At 37.9% G+C, this 15,267-nt stretch overlaps 1 protein-coding gene across 3 annotated transcripts in view; it reads left to right on the top strand.

The window, feature by feature from the left end:
* Nucleotides 1–15,267, top strand: part of prkn (parkin RBR E3 ubiquitin protein ligase) — a 157,796-nt gene that overhangs the window by 140,428 nt on the left and 2,101 nt on the right. For all 3 annotated transcript variants that reach the window (XM_088610594.1, XM_088610592.1, XM_088610593.1), the window contains exon 10: nucleotides 13,288–13,374. In XM_088610594.1, coding sequence (XP_088466720.1) covers nucleotides 13,288–13,374 — 87 coding nt within the window. The remainder of the gene's footprint in view (nucleotides 1–13,287; nucleotides 13,375–15,267) is intronic.

The following is a 15,267-nucleotide window of genomic DNA, read 5'->3' as shown; positions in this document are numbered from 1 at the left end:
GACTGTTTTCAAGCCAGTCATTTATTAAATAGAGACAACCACCTAAGATTAATGACCTTCCCTGCATTATGACATTAAAATTCTGTTCAGTGTGGTACTCATATTACATGAGCAAGATGTAATACATATACCTTTTTTATTGCAATTATTAATTCTTTATTCCATGCACCATTTGCTGAAGAATTTGTATGAGCTTAAAAGTGGAAAAAAGATCAAGGAATTTCTTGTTAAAATTAGCCTACTCATGCTATAAAACATCTAAGCCTTCTTTGCGGTAAATGTATAGAACTTTAGTTCTTGTCCTCTTTGTGCATTTCATTATTTCTCTGTTTTAATATTTTGGCTTCTTAAAAGGCAGTAGATTATATTTGATGTATTTAGTAACTTAAAGGCTTTAGGGGGTTGCCTTGTTCACAATCACCAGGAATGCAAATCTGACATTGTTAGATATCTTAAGAAAGAGCATGTTCTCAGAATACTGCAGCTTTAGCATTCTGCTCCCTGGGAGCTGTAAAATAATCAGTTCTGGCTTGTTGGATAGTGAAATTGAAGGAAAACAGGTCTGTTTGTCTCTTTCTAACCTCTTCTCTACCATCACCTTATTCTCTTCACTCACATTATGATCAGTGCTGACTCACTGTAAGATGTGTCACAGCATGTTTCGTGGGTATAATAATTCAGAAGTGATACTGGGGCAAAGGTGAATGTTTAGTTAGTCCACATGTCTGTCTCTGCAAACTTTTCCCATGTGATGCATGGGACGAGCTATGATTAATAAGTGTGGTTCAGTTCAGTTGAAAATGAGGAATGCGCAGAAAGAAAAATATAGATTACCAGAATTTGCCACTTTTAACTGAAATATTAGCTGGAGCTAAAAATATTTGGTCCAGGAAGGCATTCTACCTCTTTTCATAATAAACTCTTTAAACATAGGATGTGGGTAGTAAAGTTATAACTTGCCCATTTTAAGAAGTGAATGCATTGTTAGATCTTATACAGTATAGATGTGTGTTTTAAAGATTGTACTGTCCTGTAATCTACTGTAGGGATTTGCAGCAGAATAAAACTGTGCGATTTGTCAGAACTGCTTTTATTCAATGTAGCAAATCATTGCATTTCATCAGTACAGACACATATCCCAGAGTTTCACAACAAAGAAATTCGGGCAACAGATCGTGAGTGACCCGACCCCATTAAATATTGCTGTGTAGTGAGCTCAGAAACATACTGACTTCAAATTACAAAGCTTTGATAATGCAAATTTCACTGTTGTGCTTCAAAGACAGCATTTGAGCTAAAAATAAAAATTTGCTTCCTAATCCCCAAAGAGAAAGGGACTTCAGTGAGAAAACATTAACATTCCTTTGAAGGCTTAGAATGCTAATCCGGTCTCTCTCAGAGATAACATGGAAGGAGTTTGCCACCTAGTGATGCTGTGGACTGTTTATTTGGATATGATAAAACCTGGTATACTATATAGCAAGTTGAGGACAGGTGATGTGATGCTGACGACATTGTTGTGTAAAATTGAAGCCTTTCAGCTAAGCCAAGATTTAGTTTATCTTACTTTCTGTTGTTTACTAGTATGGTTTAACAGTTCTGCCTTTTGATTTCTTTTTTTTAAAGCCTGAAGATAGCAAAGAATATCTTACATTCTGAACTTGAGGAGTCTGTCGAAACACCCAGTAGGCAATCTTGGTTATTGACCTGAATTGAGATGACAGTGTTGCTCATATTAAATTGCCTTCTCAGTTGGCTTGGCATGCTGAGATCCATATCTATTAATGACGGAGTGTCCAGAAGCCCTGCCAGGAAAGCAATTTGTTCCTCGGTGGGGCGTCAAAGCAGCAGCTGGTCGAACGAGCCATCAGAGGTGATGCCACAGGGCAAGCCACGTTTCTCCACTTTAATGGAAAATCTCACTGAACCATTTCCCCCCATCACCAGCCCCTGTATCCACAGCACATTTACAACAAGATGCATACATCCGTCTGTCACAACTCCCCACACCAGAGCTGTCATGTTCTTCAAACCATGGAAAAACCCCTCCCCTGGTCATTATGGATCCATGGACAAAAGGTGGACAGTGTGTTTCAGACAACTGTATTTCCTGCTAAATCTGTATCTAATAGGCACTCACACCTTTTTGTAACCTGTCTTATATTAATTGTAGGTGGGAGCTACTGTAGGTGGAGATAAGATGGCAGTTCCTTTGAGAACCAAATTTCCCAGAAGGACCTGTCATCCTCAGTAACCTGACCAATTGGTAGAAGACAGTTGGTCAAGTGACAATTAAAAACCAACAAGGAGCCATTTGCCTCTACTCCCAAAACCACATCCTTTACCAGTGTCCTTCACCACAGGAGATACATCTGATGACTGTGTGCCATAGCTATCATCTTTTAATAGGTGTATCTCATGAAATCAGGTAAACAATTACATCCATAAAGTGTATCTGCCACTGTAATACCCACTGCCTTCTTACATAATATTGGAAATATTAAATACCTAATATTACATGATAGTGTATTGTTCTCTACTCCTTACATTTTTATTACAAATAGTGCATGAATACCACCTAAAAAATTAAGCAAAAGATAACAGAGAAACAGGGAATAATGAAGGAAGGAGATACTGAAGACTTCTTAAAAAAGTGTCTGCTTCTGGGAAATCAAATGGAATAGTTTGTTAGAGCACATGTTTTAAACTTTTATAGTCACCAACCCTATCTGACTAATAATTATACTGCACTTTCAAGTGCATTTTCAATAAAAATTATATGAAGCTTGCTCTCATTTATAGATATTTTTTCAGTTCTCTTGGCTAAGAACTGAGCTACAAAATGGGAGTTTTTTAGCAAACGTTTTAAATGAGGCTCAAAATGGAATTCCTTTCAATCACAAGCAGCAAAAGCACACAAAAATATTGGAAAATAAAAAGTATACAATTTAAATCAAGGGCTGTGTTATTAAAATTATACAATACAAAAGCAAGACCTCTTTCAGTAAAACCTGAAGTAATGAAGCACATATTCTAAATAAGTAAAAATGAAGAGAGGTGCATTTAAGCCTAACAACAAGAAGCACTTCTCTATAAAAAAAGGTTGTGGAAGTCTGGAACAAGCTATTGTGCCATGTTATTAAACCTGATTTTCTTCAAGGAAAGGTTCGGTAAGATTTACAAATCTCTTTACTGCTCTACATGACCTCTTCTCTTTCACAACATATATTGATATGCTCTTATGATAATTTACTAAACAAAAGATACATCAGTACAGCAGACATCCATATTAATATGATGTTCAGCTCATAATAACTGTGGCTTTCATTATTTTTCATTGAGACAAAAAAGCAGAAACATTTCTGTGAAGCAAAAGAAAACAACATTTAGAATCATCCTAACTTCAGGTTATAAAATCGGGTCACATAAAAAAAAACATTTGATTTCAGGTATACTGTGTTCAAAATGCATTTTCTAATTTCTGATACAGTGTCAAGAAAACACTACTAGTATTACAAAGATGAAACACACTGCAACCTTGCTTATGTTCGATAAGTTACTTTTTGCTGATTTATATACTTGAGTGACTCTCATCTTTATTTGCAGCTTGGTTGGTTAAATTTGCCATACTGCAAAAAGTGTCAAGCTGCCTTAGAATCAGCAATTTGCTGTAACTAGGCTGCACAATTATTAGAAAAATAACATATTTGAAACATACAGATGTGATTTAATAATTGGGATGTGCAATTGAATAATCTAATTTGCCATAATATTTACAATTCTTTCAGGGTGTTTACTGGGAATGAAATCCATATAGCTGTGCAGTAGCTTTTTTGATTGTATCAATTAGAAAACAATCAGCAGGTCTTTTACTTAACTTGAAGAACGTCAGCTTCCCTGACTTAGAGTCATTGTTTTTAGATTGTATTACAGGAGCTATTAAAAGATAAATGTATAATACAGGCTGGCCTATACCTTCTCAAAGCATACAATTGACTCATGAATTACATGAGTGCTTCCTATTACACTTCTACAGCATGGAAAATGGAGTGTCAAAGACACAGTCCTGAATCTCTAGCACTTCCATCACTGTAAAATGGAATTAAGATCCTGGTGCCAGAAAAAAAAAGAAGATTGGGTATTCATCCAAGAGTTACAAAAGAAGTAGATCGAGCTAGAGAAGTAAGAAAACAACATGTATTTTATACAGTGCCATTCATGTATAAAATTTATGTAAACACATTTCAAAGAGCTTTACATAAAAATAGAAACAAAAAGAAACATAAAATGAGAATACTGTATATAAGGCACGTCTTTTTAAAAGGGGGGGTTTAAATGTTCGATACAAAAGGTAGAGAGGGCATCACAAAACCAGCATCACAAGGGTACTGTATATCAATATCAGTAAAATTCAGGACTGAATAAGAAGAGAGCTTTGTTAAAGGATGTTTCGGGTAATAAGCAATTCCTCAACTCAGTAGAAAGAAAAGTACCCTGTAGTATGATACGGTTTCATGCAATTTCTTCAATGTGAATCTGTTAATCTTCAAAATTATTTTACAGAAATTGTAGAACCACTGAATCCTAAAATGTCTAATGTTGTTAAATGAAAAGTTAGGGCATATATGCTAAAGCTGAGGTTTACTGACTAAATATTACAGCAACAAATGAGGTTTTTTTGTCAGGGAGGACCACATTTATCAAACTGATAAGATAAATGAAACCTTCTTACTGCCAATGACTGGCTATGAGCTGCCACCTTGACCTGAAAGAAAAGCGAGGATGGCAATATTTTCTTGCAAGGAACCTCAGGCTAATTCACACCTGAGCAGTCTCCAGAGATCCGCGCAGACAGGCACAGAAAAATTGCAAAGGCAAAATAATTGCCTGCACAGATTTTGTCAATGGAATCCTCCTCTGCTATTTTCTTGCTTGTAAAGAAAAAACATTTTAGACAACAGTGAAGTTAAACACACCTCTTTAAAGGCCTGTGACAGAATGAAAGTCCATTTCTGGCTCACCTGGGAGAGAGCAATCTGTTCACTGCTCAATGGCTTCAATGCCTGCATCAGAATACTCTCACTTCCTGAGTGAGGCAAATAAACAAGTAAAGGGTAGAAGACAAGATAATCCCCTACATGTAGTGGAATGTGTGAAATCTGTTTGAAAGATGTCCTAGTTTACCACTTCAGGGTTCAGTTTTTATGTTATTTTGATTCTTGGCTATCTCCTGCAATAGTCTGACCACTTGAGATTTTTGGGAAAATGATTTGTGTTTTCAGTACTAATGTTGAAAGTGAGAATTTGCTGAAGCAAGATCACTGAAACAATATCAGCCTTCTGAATGAATTTTACACCAGGCTGTGTGGGATGCAGACAGATGTTTGAGTCTTTGGTGCTTGGTATTCTATTGTGGACGATCTCCAGTATTTATCCAAGCTACCCTGTGTTTTTTTTTTTTATCGGGGGCTATCTAGAATGTATATGATGACTGTACTAATTGCTGTTCTGCGTTGAGGTTTTTTTTGCCCATAGTCTTCAGGATTAGCTTCAGGCCTCACCCAATGTATACTGTATGTGCCAGGACTGCAAACATGAAGAAGAACCTCAGCAGTTTCTTTCTCTTTGTCACCTGCCTAACCATTTCATGCCTGATCTGCAGACTGTCTCAGCTCTGTGGCAGCCAGCTGTCCATTTTTAGGCCACCTGTCATCCGTATGACATCTTTCAGACCCATGAGACTTCAGGCCTTTTCACTGTGGACCTGCTTAGCCTCGGCTGCCTTTAATTTTCATTTCCCAAGGTATTTGAAACTTGAATTTTCTCCCTCCTGCCTTTTGCGAGATTTCTTTCATTTAAAACGTGATTTTTAGGTTCTTTGTCATCTCTGCCTTATTGATCATGCTTCCCAGGTCACCTTTCATTTCTCGGTCCCCGCTGCTGCTCCTCAGCCTGCGTGCTGCTTCCCTTTGTGCTGGTCTTCTTGTCTTGCTCACGACTTTTGTCCCCTGATTGGTGGGCGGGCCCGCGGCAGAATGGAGGGAGCTGTTTCATTTCTTGCAATTCACTTAGCCACAAAAAGAAACGTACGGGATGCTCCGCAGGAGGAACAAAACCAGTTTTCTCCAGCTGGTTTTTAACAACCAGGGCGGAAAAAAATAATACATATAATTGTCATTTTATTTCACTTGGAGCCTTCTCTTGGAAAATACAGTCTGCAACAGTGCTCGCGCCACTGATATCTTCATAATCAAAGACAGTGGAAATTATTATAGATTTTTTCTTGCAGTTTACGCAACTGCAGTTTTTGCTTTTTTTTCTGATTTGAAGACAGCCTTTAAAGACCTCCAGCAGGGCTGTATTGTGTGGTGGAAGTGGGATGTACACTTGTACAGTCTGGAAGGTCATGTTGATGTGGTTTAACTCTCTAGTGTCCAGAGTCAGTGTTCCATTTGAGGCCCACAGAAAGACATGAGGCAAAATGTTGGCAAATGGCAAAAGTACTGCAGAATGTTCTCCAGAGCTGATGGATTGTAGCGATGGATATCTGTCCTTGTCCTCTGCTAACTCTCTGTCTACTAGTTTTGGCTCCAACAAGATTTATTAATCAAAAACTAATTTATTTGAACGTTCTATTTGAGGTATTTTTTTTAATATGCTTTCAGCTCTTAAAAAGCTGAGTGAGATTTATAATTGGTATAAAGCCTGTGTTCATTAATGAGAACCGTCCTCATTCAGGTGTGCGAGCTGACGTAGAACCAGTTGGAACAAGAACAAGGAACAAGGAAATGACTGACTCAGTCGGGGTTGCCTAATACTGCATCATTCCCTTCTGCGTCCATTGATTAGCAGTTGATCACCTATAATGGACTGTTAAGCCAGAAATAAGGGAGCAAATTTTTCATCAACAAATTGTTGCATCAGCGGTTGTTGGAAATGGTGCACTTTTACTAGGGTATTTCTGAAACCAATGGCTGAGTGCAGAACAAAGTCAAACTCATTGAGCTGTCTAAACCTAGTACACAGAGTATCCCAGGACTGAGAACCACTGGGTTATACATCTAGCGAACTGCCTTATCAGTATGAATATTATTAATGCTAGAGGTTATGACATTACTCAATCAGTGAGATTCTGTATTACAGCCTGATATCTAGTATAATGGCTGCATTGGAGTCAGGCAAAAAGTCCATGTTTTACTGTGCCAACAGAACATTCTGCACTTTGGGACACTCAGTATGGAGTGTGATGGTACAGTACCATAGACCCAGAACTACTTCTGCTGGAATAGAAAGAATAGATACAGCCTCATCCCTGGCCATTACAGCATCCTTATATGAACATCAACAAATTAATCTGGAAAGGGTCAATTCAAGAACTTTCTAAAGGTCAACGTACTCAGTATAAATTACTTTTACTGGTACATGCTAGTCTGTATATGACTACAGCACTGGTAGTAAGAAAAAACTTCAAGTCATATTTTTGAAAGGATATTTCTAGTTCCGGTTAAATACGCCATCTGTACTGGCACTGCAATATTATAGTCTGTAAAGATGACGAATAATTGGCTATGTTATGAGTTTCAGCTGAAAGGAACTGGCAGAAATCCCTTTAATGTTCTAAAGTAACAAGATATGTCTATAAACAGAAGTATCTAACATATATTGGTCATGATGAGTGTGCTTTCTGGATACATCTGCCAAAATGACACAATAACAGGAAGCATTTTTCATTATATTTTTCATATGTCTACATAAAGTGGTCTCTTAACCAATAAGGTGAATAAGAAGAATGACATTCAAGTACAGATGAAACTGTTGGCAGTTTCCCTGGGTACCACTCAAAGGACAGATGCACTTAGTTTGTTTGGCTTGTCTGATAAGATATTTTAAAAAATGCTCAAAAAAGCAGAACGGGTATTCTTGTCAGTTTTCAGCAAGCTTTCTTCTTGGCAAGAATGGTTTGCCTTAATTGAATGCAACAGCAAGTATGGCTGGTGAAATGCAGCAGGAAGCACAGAGCAGTGCATTTAGGATAAAATAATGAAGTGTTAAAAAGCTTTTCCAATGGGTGTCCTTTTTCATTGGTTTTTATTCAGCTTCTGACATTGATTGTAACTGTTTAATATCTCTAGTGCTTCTTAAATCTTTGCCCAGGGGAGCATTTACATTTTAGGAACATACATTGACAAATTCTATTTATTTCAGCCCACTGACAGTATATTAAGAAAACACAGTGGTGTAAAGACAAACACACTCTGTATTTTACCATGGAAGGTGAATTTAAGGACCTGGGAAGTACAGCATATGGGTCATATCATTCTCTCAATATAAATATTAGAACAATATGAATAACCTGCTTTTATACCTTAAATGAGTGACGGGACTTAAATATAGTGGAACAGATGTTATAACAGATTTGTCTGTACTGTACTTCTGTAGTTTGTCAGAATGACTGTCTTGTCCGTGCACAGACACCTGTCTGGTTTTCATTGCCCGTGTCCCTCCAGGAGTGACTCAAAATGCTGGAATTTATGATTACACTTGATTTTTGATATTTTATAGCACATAGAAAACTCACTGACCTTTTCTGTTTACTGCCCTAGTAATGCCACTGGTGTTGTTTAATGAAAAAGGGTTTCCCTCTTCAAACAGTGGTGGGTGACTGCAGTAGTTATCAGAGAGCAAGTTCTCTTGTGAGTACAGAGTGATGGTAACAAGAACAGCCTTTTTAATTGAGTATTCTGGCAGTGGACATTTTTAATTCAGCTGGCTCACTGAATAGAACATATTAGCTTGTCTTATAAAGCCCCTGTACTCTTTCAATAGCTATTGCCATATCTGTGATACCACAGAAATGAAAATCATTTTTGATGATCAAACACGGTGACTCAATTTATCTGGAACCTATTTGTTCAGCTACAAGTCCTAGTAAAGTTTTTTTTTGTAAAAATAGCTTTCTTCCTTGGATCAATACAAGCAATTGTATTCTGGATAGATGTACAATTGGAAATTGCCCTAACTGCAAGAGTGTTTGCTTGTCTTGACAAGAAATGTCTTTCTACCTAAAACTTCAGAAAAGCCTGTATTAAAAGTCTTATTAAGGATGATGAAGTTTACAGAAACACTTGTATTAAGGAAACTACTTTTTGCAAAAACAAAATAGCCAATAAAGTAAACGTTGGAGACTGTTTAACTTTTTTAGATAAAAATTCTAAGAGCCATATTCTAAAAAGCATGTGCTTGCCAGCACTCTACTGTGCTGTAAATTTGGTCAGTGTAATTAAGCAATGTTTTGGGGTCAAAATTACAACTTAACAATATTAACCTTAACAATGAACCAGTGAGAGGTGTCTGCACTAACAGACCCACCAAATCCAAAAAAATGAGTTCACACCTCTCTTTCTCTGTATCCTTTCCGCCCTTTCTTCATCTGCTTTGGTCTTCTTATCCTTTATGAATTTGTACATTTGATCCTGAGTAGCTGCATAAGCAGTGCACTTTATGAAAACAATTATTCAAAAGCCAACATTTGAATCAATATTTTTTCCATGCGTCCTTGTAAGCTACTGATATTAACCTGTCTGGGAGTTCAAGTAGTTCTAGCTTATCGACCCTTTGTAACAGCTTTGTTTTCATGCTACGTTCTGCTTAACCAATTAAACTAAAATGCACTGACTCAAGCAGTTTGTATGACTAATGGATTATTCCATTGTAGAAAGAAAGAGACTGCAAGATACTATAATAAAATAAAAAAATAGAGGCAGGGAATGGGATTGGTTTCAGGGGATTAGTAAATTAGCTTGTGTGGTGATGTTAAGAGAAAGGGCTGTAAATAATTTCACAGTAAAACATATCCTTAAGGGAACAAGGCTTTGCTGAAATAAGACATTCATTTTCTTGTGTATATTGGCATCTGGATAAAGCTGTAATGATAGGCTTATAAAGTGTTCCTGTCCTACAGTTCTAAAGTCATTTCGACATTCAGTTAAGGTGATAGATTTTTTTCCCTCTCCTTGAACTCAGCTGTTGTCTGATGTAGATGTTGTCTTTCAAATAGGTTTGTGTGGTACATAGGTACTTTTCTTTAATTCTTTTATCAGACAATTTACAGAGAGAGCTGCAAATTTCATGACAATATTTAATAGGATGCAGAGGGATATATTATGCACCATCTGGGGATTGCTAAAATTGCTTGCTAACATCTGTAAGTGGAGGGTTTTTAGGCAGGTTTAGTGTTTGCATGTAATAAAAAATAAATATGACCTTGTTTAGGTCAAGTGGCCAAGATAAAAAATAAATGCAACTCCATTAAAGATAGCTCTAACATTTTGTTACAGAAGATTAAATAATGGTGTGTTGTTCTTGTAAACCTGTTCCCATGTGTGAGAAGTGGCCTAGTCCTTGCCCTAGTCCTGTGCAAGTGTGTCAAAACTGTGCAGTCAGCTCCGTCACATTGTTTCATCACTTATCTTCTATGAAACTGGGGTGATTCAAGTAGATCATTGCCATTTTCTGGACCAGAGGTCATCTGTGGGATTGATCCTGTAGAGTAATGATGGTATTTCTCACTCAGGAAACCAAGAGTATAAGAGTAGGTCACTGTTCTCTCAATTTGAAATGCAGTCATTACAGAAGCTTTAACAAGTGTACCTAAGTATTCGGGGATCTTATGCAGCTGTTCTGTGGCATTGAAATGAGATCATTCTCAATACCATGCAACAAAGATTTTACAGAGCTAAGCCAGTGAAGATCGAGAGTTGGCTCCTTTATGTTCTCTGGGTATGATTAATCATATTCGTAATGCATTCGTATAGCTCTTTTCATCCGTGGGACAATGTTTTACGTATGTAGAAAGTGGCCCACTTCATCCACCACTGAAGTATGGGTCCAGCGGGGTGAAGCTCTGTAGCTAGTCTGAGCAGCATTCTCATTGCACAGTAGATCAGGTGGAGAAGTGAGAAATTACTTCACAAATTAAGCTAAGGTGGAAACATTGGAAGGTACGGTATATGTCTTTAATGACCACAAGTAGTTAGGGCTTCAGTTTAACATCTCATTTAAAGGGCAGCCCCTCCTACAGCACAGTGTCCCCGGTCTCAATACTGGGTAATTGGTTTTGGGAATTCTGGTCATGAGGGAAGAGCTCCACCTACTGGTCCACTAGTACCACTTACAGCAGCAGCCTGGTTTTCCTTAGAGTACAATCCCAATACTGACTAGGCCCAGCCTTTCTTAATTTCGTATGCTTAAGCTTTTTTCCTGAATATACAAGTATGGGGCACAAGTTAGTCTGAACGGAAGAACCCAGGCCTCATAGACAAGGGGTCACTACCCCCATTCTTGGAGATACCCAATCATAAGCCTCATGTCCAATCTTTTAGTCACCCTAAATCACCTGTTTCAAAAGGCTGGGAACACTTTGTAAGTTATTGATTAATTAAGCCCATCAGGTTAAGCAAACTCCTTGTGCTTTTAGTACCTTAGGGATAGACGGTCTGTTCTAGAAGATTGCTGAATGACTTAATGGCTAATGACTTAATTACCTGCACAACTACCACAGTTGAATTGCTCCTCATTTGGATGATTTAATACCTTCTGGCCTGGGGCACCGGAACAGCAAGATTGGAAATACCACTCCTAGACTGTTCTTACAAGGCAAAATTAAGGTATTGCCTGTGGCACTCTTGGACAGTAATGTGAAAGTAGACATCTTTCTGGCAGGCGAAGAGGAATGAGACATCAGTCCCCTCCCTTTGAATCAGACCTTGATAGAGGGCCATGATCAAGTAGATATTTGCGCCCATGAAAAGTCCAAGGCAGATTGCAGATGGATAAGAAGAAGATGAATTATAGCAGATGAGCCACTAGCATGTTGGTGTCCTAAGCCCTATTGTGGGCTCAGAGATGGATCTAGCTGGATTTGATGATTCATAGAAACTCACCTTCTAGATGCATTTCTAGAATTCAGGATGAATGTCACAAGAAGTAGTGCTGTCCACTTCTGTCCAGAGCACTCAGGGCCTAGGCAATATTCACAGTGATCATAGAGGTTGGCCTGAGAACTGTAAGTTACAATGGGGTGTTGTGTGCACTCCCGTTGATCTTAGCAACATGTTCCTAATGGTTCCAAGTGTCAGTTGCTAAGTTCAATTGCTTTAAGGTGCAAAGCTGTTTGAAGAATAAAATTAACATATGCAGTAGAACTGTGTATGACTTTAATACCTGATGTATGCAGGTTAAAAGCAGTGATTACAATTGTGATATTTAAAAATACATTTTTGGAAATATTATGTGACATTTTGGACTGAGTGCACATTATTTGACCAAAGCTCTCACTAAGCTGCAGTAATGGCAACATCCTTATTATATAACCTTCAGAACTGTTACACAACGTAAATTTGAATCATAGACTTTGAGAGATGTCTTTGCTGCCACTTGAGTGGCTGGAAACTGTCAGTCATTCTTGCTGTAATCACAGCAGTTTTCTTTTTAAATAGTAATAATAATTCTTGCTATAATACTTTTTGTTTTTGAAGAAGACTTATGCTCTACTTAATAATGAAATAATCTGATAATTAAGCAATAATTGACTGTGACAATTCATCAGTTTGCAAACCCTGTCAGTCACCATATGCTCTTTAATTAGTCACCTGCCATGATGCCATCAAGTGACTTCCCAAGGTAAGAACAGCTGGTCTCACTGAAAGGACCAGTGTAGATCAAGTTTGCATTGCTTGCATTTCTACAGCACTTTAAATCCCAAGGGATCCCAAAGTATTTTACATATAGGAGACCCCCTTTATCCAGTAAAGCAGAGCTCCACCTGGGTATCGTCTGAGTATTGCCAGTTTGTGCCAGCATCCCCACTACACAGCAGTTCAGGTAGAGAAGTACAGCACAGAACCAGTTCCACTTGGAACACTGGTTACAAAACTAACAACCTCTGTGTGGTATACTGGAGAGTAACAGTTTAGGTGTTGCAAATACTTTTTAATGTTTTCTTTATTGCCTGCAGCCTTGTAAGTTTTAATAGTGTTTGATTGCATGTTAATCTTAAAGGTCATATTTTTCTTCTAGATAAAAGCATCGATGCAAATTTAATGCATAATTTAGTGTTGATAGTCCTGAATTTAAAAGGTGTCTTGTGCAGTCCCTAAAGTAAAGGGTTAAACCATTCAATAATTTTAGTTTGACATCCAAGACAGTATTTATTTAAGGCTTTCAAAATGCTTGTCAACTCATCTCCAAGCTAGAGTTCATTTCTGTGTGTCTGTCTTCCATCTCCAGTTTGTTTTCTGCCGCGACTGTAAGGAAGCATACCATGATGGGGACTGCAGGGTCTCTCTGCTGAGAGAAAGAGACTCTACACTGCAGGTAGGACAGCCTTTTGTATTTTTCTATCTCCAACGTCTGTCAGTCAGACCCCTCCCCCCAAAGCCGTTTTATTACAGTCTCGGTCTCAGAGTAAAACACTGCTCTACTGCTCCCTGAACCTCCCCCACTGGCTGCCTCTTCCACGTGGAGGCTGACTATGAAGGACAGTGGGAGCACTGCTGGCAGAGTGGGTGAATCATCATCTTACACCTGCTAACGTTCTACAGGGACCTGACATCTGGACCGAGCAAACACCAATTTAGCTTGATTCTGTAATTCCTTTTTTATTATGTTATTCTACAGCACATGAGTATTGTATGTTTATCTGGGTACTCGTTTTTACCTTGAATTTAACATTTCTTATTTTCATGGGAAATTAAATTTTTTGTAATGCAAAACAAGACAAAAAATCTTTGTCTCCTGTTAACAATAAAAAGTCCTCATGTATACTTTGTCTGGCTAGGCCACATAATCATGAGTTTTGTAAGAATCCTATAACATACTGTGCACCTCTGAGACATTTTCAGTAGTTTCGGAGAGTGGGAATTAGGACTTGTAGGTATTCCCCTGGAAATAGAGGCCTAGAGCTATAAATGGGTTATCATGCCTTGTGGTTCATTGCTGAAGAGCAAACACTCCAGACTTGTGTATTATATAGTAAAAGCTGTTTTGGAATGTGATTCAGTAAAAGTGTGAAGTGTCTTTGACTGTATTTAGTATCCTGTGAGAGCTCCTCAGACCTCCTGAAAGGAAAACTGATATTAAAGGCCTCTAACCTTTCCTGGCCTTTTGGAGCTTCTCAACAGACTGACATATTAAGTGTTCTTTATTGCTCAATACAGTGTTGTTTGTGTAATGTGAATTACAACTCTGATGCCACTCTGTTGCCCAGTGTCCCTGGGCTGTGCAGTGCCCATATTTCACAGGCACATATTGCCTGTGGAAAAAAAGCCAAGAAATTGCAAACACTGTTTCTTGTTGTTTGGCACATACTTCAAGAGACGGCGAGGGATTTTAAATTAGCAGAGCTGGGTATGAACTCAGCTAGTGTCTCCTTGTTATGAAAATATACTGAACTGTTGGAAGGCAGTGTTGAAACCTGAGATTATTAGCTGTTTGAATTGTTTTTGTGATTATGACTTTTATTACTATATATTACTATCTTACTTTAAATTTTAGTTGTGGTTTCGTAGGATTTCCTACAAATTACAGGTGTACTAAAGCTTAATATCCCCCAACTCTTAATTCATACTCCAGCTTTTCTTTTTAACTTAAAACATGGTTGTATTGAAGTAAGAATAGAAACGATAGAGTACCTGCAGTGTTTCAATACCTCCTTATACACTCCTTATATCCAACACATTTAAGTCTGATTCTGTGATTTTAATAATGGATCCCCTTTGCAGCAGGGCTAAAATGTCAACCCTGATCAGATCTTAACATGAGTGTCCTTAAAAGGATGACATTTAAAAATAACCTTTTGTGAAAACTTAATACACAATTATGAATAAATTAGGAATAGGAAAGTAATACTTGTCACATGTTACACTTTCAAGAGTCAAGACTGCAGTTGCGAAATATACCACAGGATGGCACTTTGTACACAATTTTGTCTTGATGAAAAGCAGTACAGGAGAAAAACAACATAACATTAATCTAAGGTTTATGATGATATGGAAGAATTATTGTAAACCGTGCCAATTCACAGCTTAAAGGTCCTGGGTTCGAGATCAGAGAGGGGCCTGTTTTGTGTGCAGCTTGCTTGTTCATTTCCATTTCCTTGTGCTTTTTTGTCTGGGAAGCCGCTTATCTTTGGGACATGTTGATAGCTGATTGGTTCAGCGACAAGCAGGAGCAGGTCACTTGCTCTGTCAATCAGCTCTGTCTGGAATG

Source organism: Lepisosteus platostomus, chromosome 17 (assembly GCF_059453375.1).
Source record: "Lepisosteus platostomus isolate fLepPlt1 chromosome 17, fLepPlt1.hap1, whole genome shotgun sequence".
NCBI lineage: Eukaryota > Metazoa > Chordata > Actinopteri > Semionotiformes > Lepisosteidae > Lepisosteus > Lepisosteus platostomus.
Note: the sequence above shows the minus strand (reverse complement) of the source record. Positions and strands in the feature narration are given on the sequence as shown.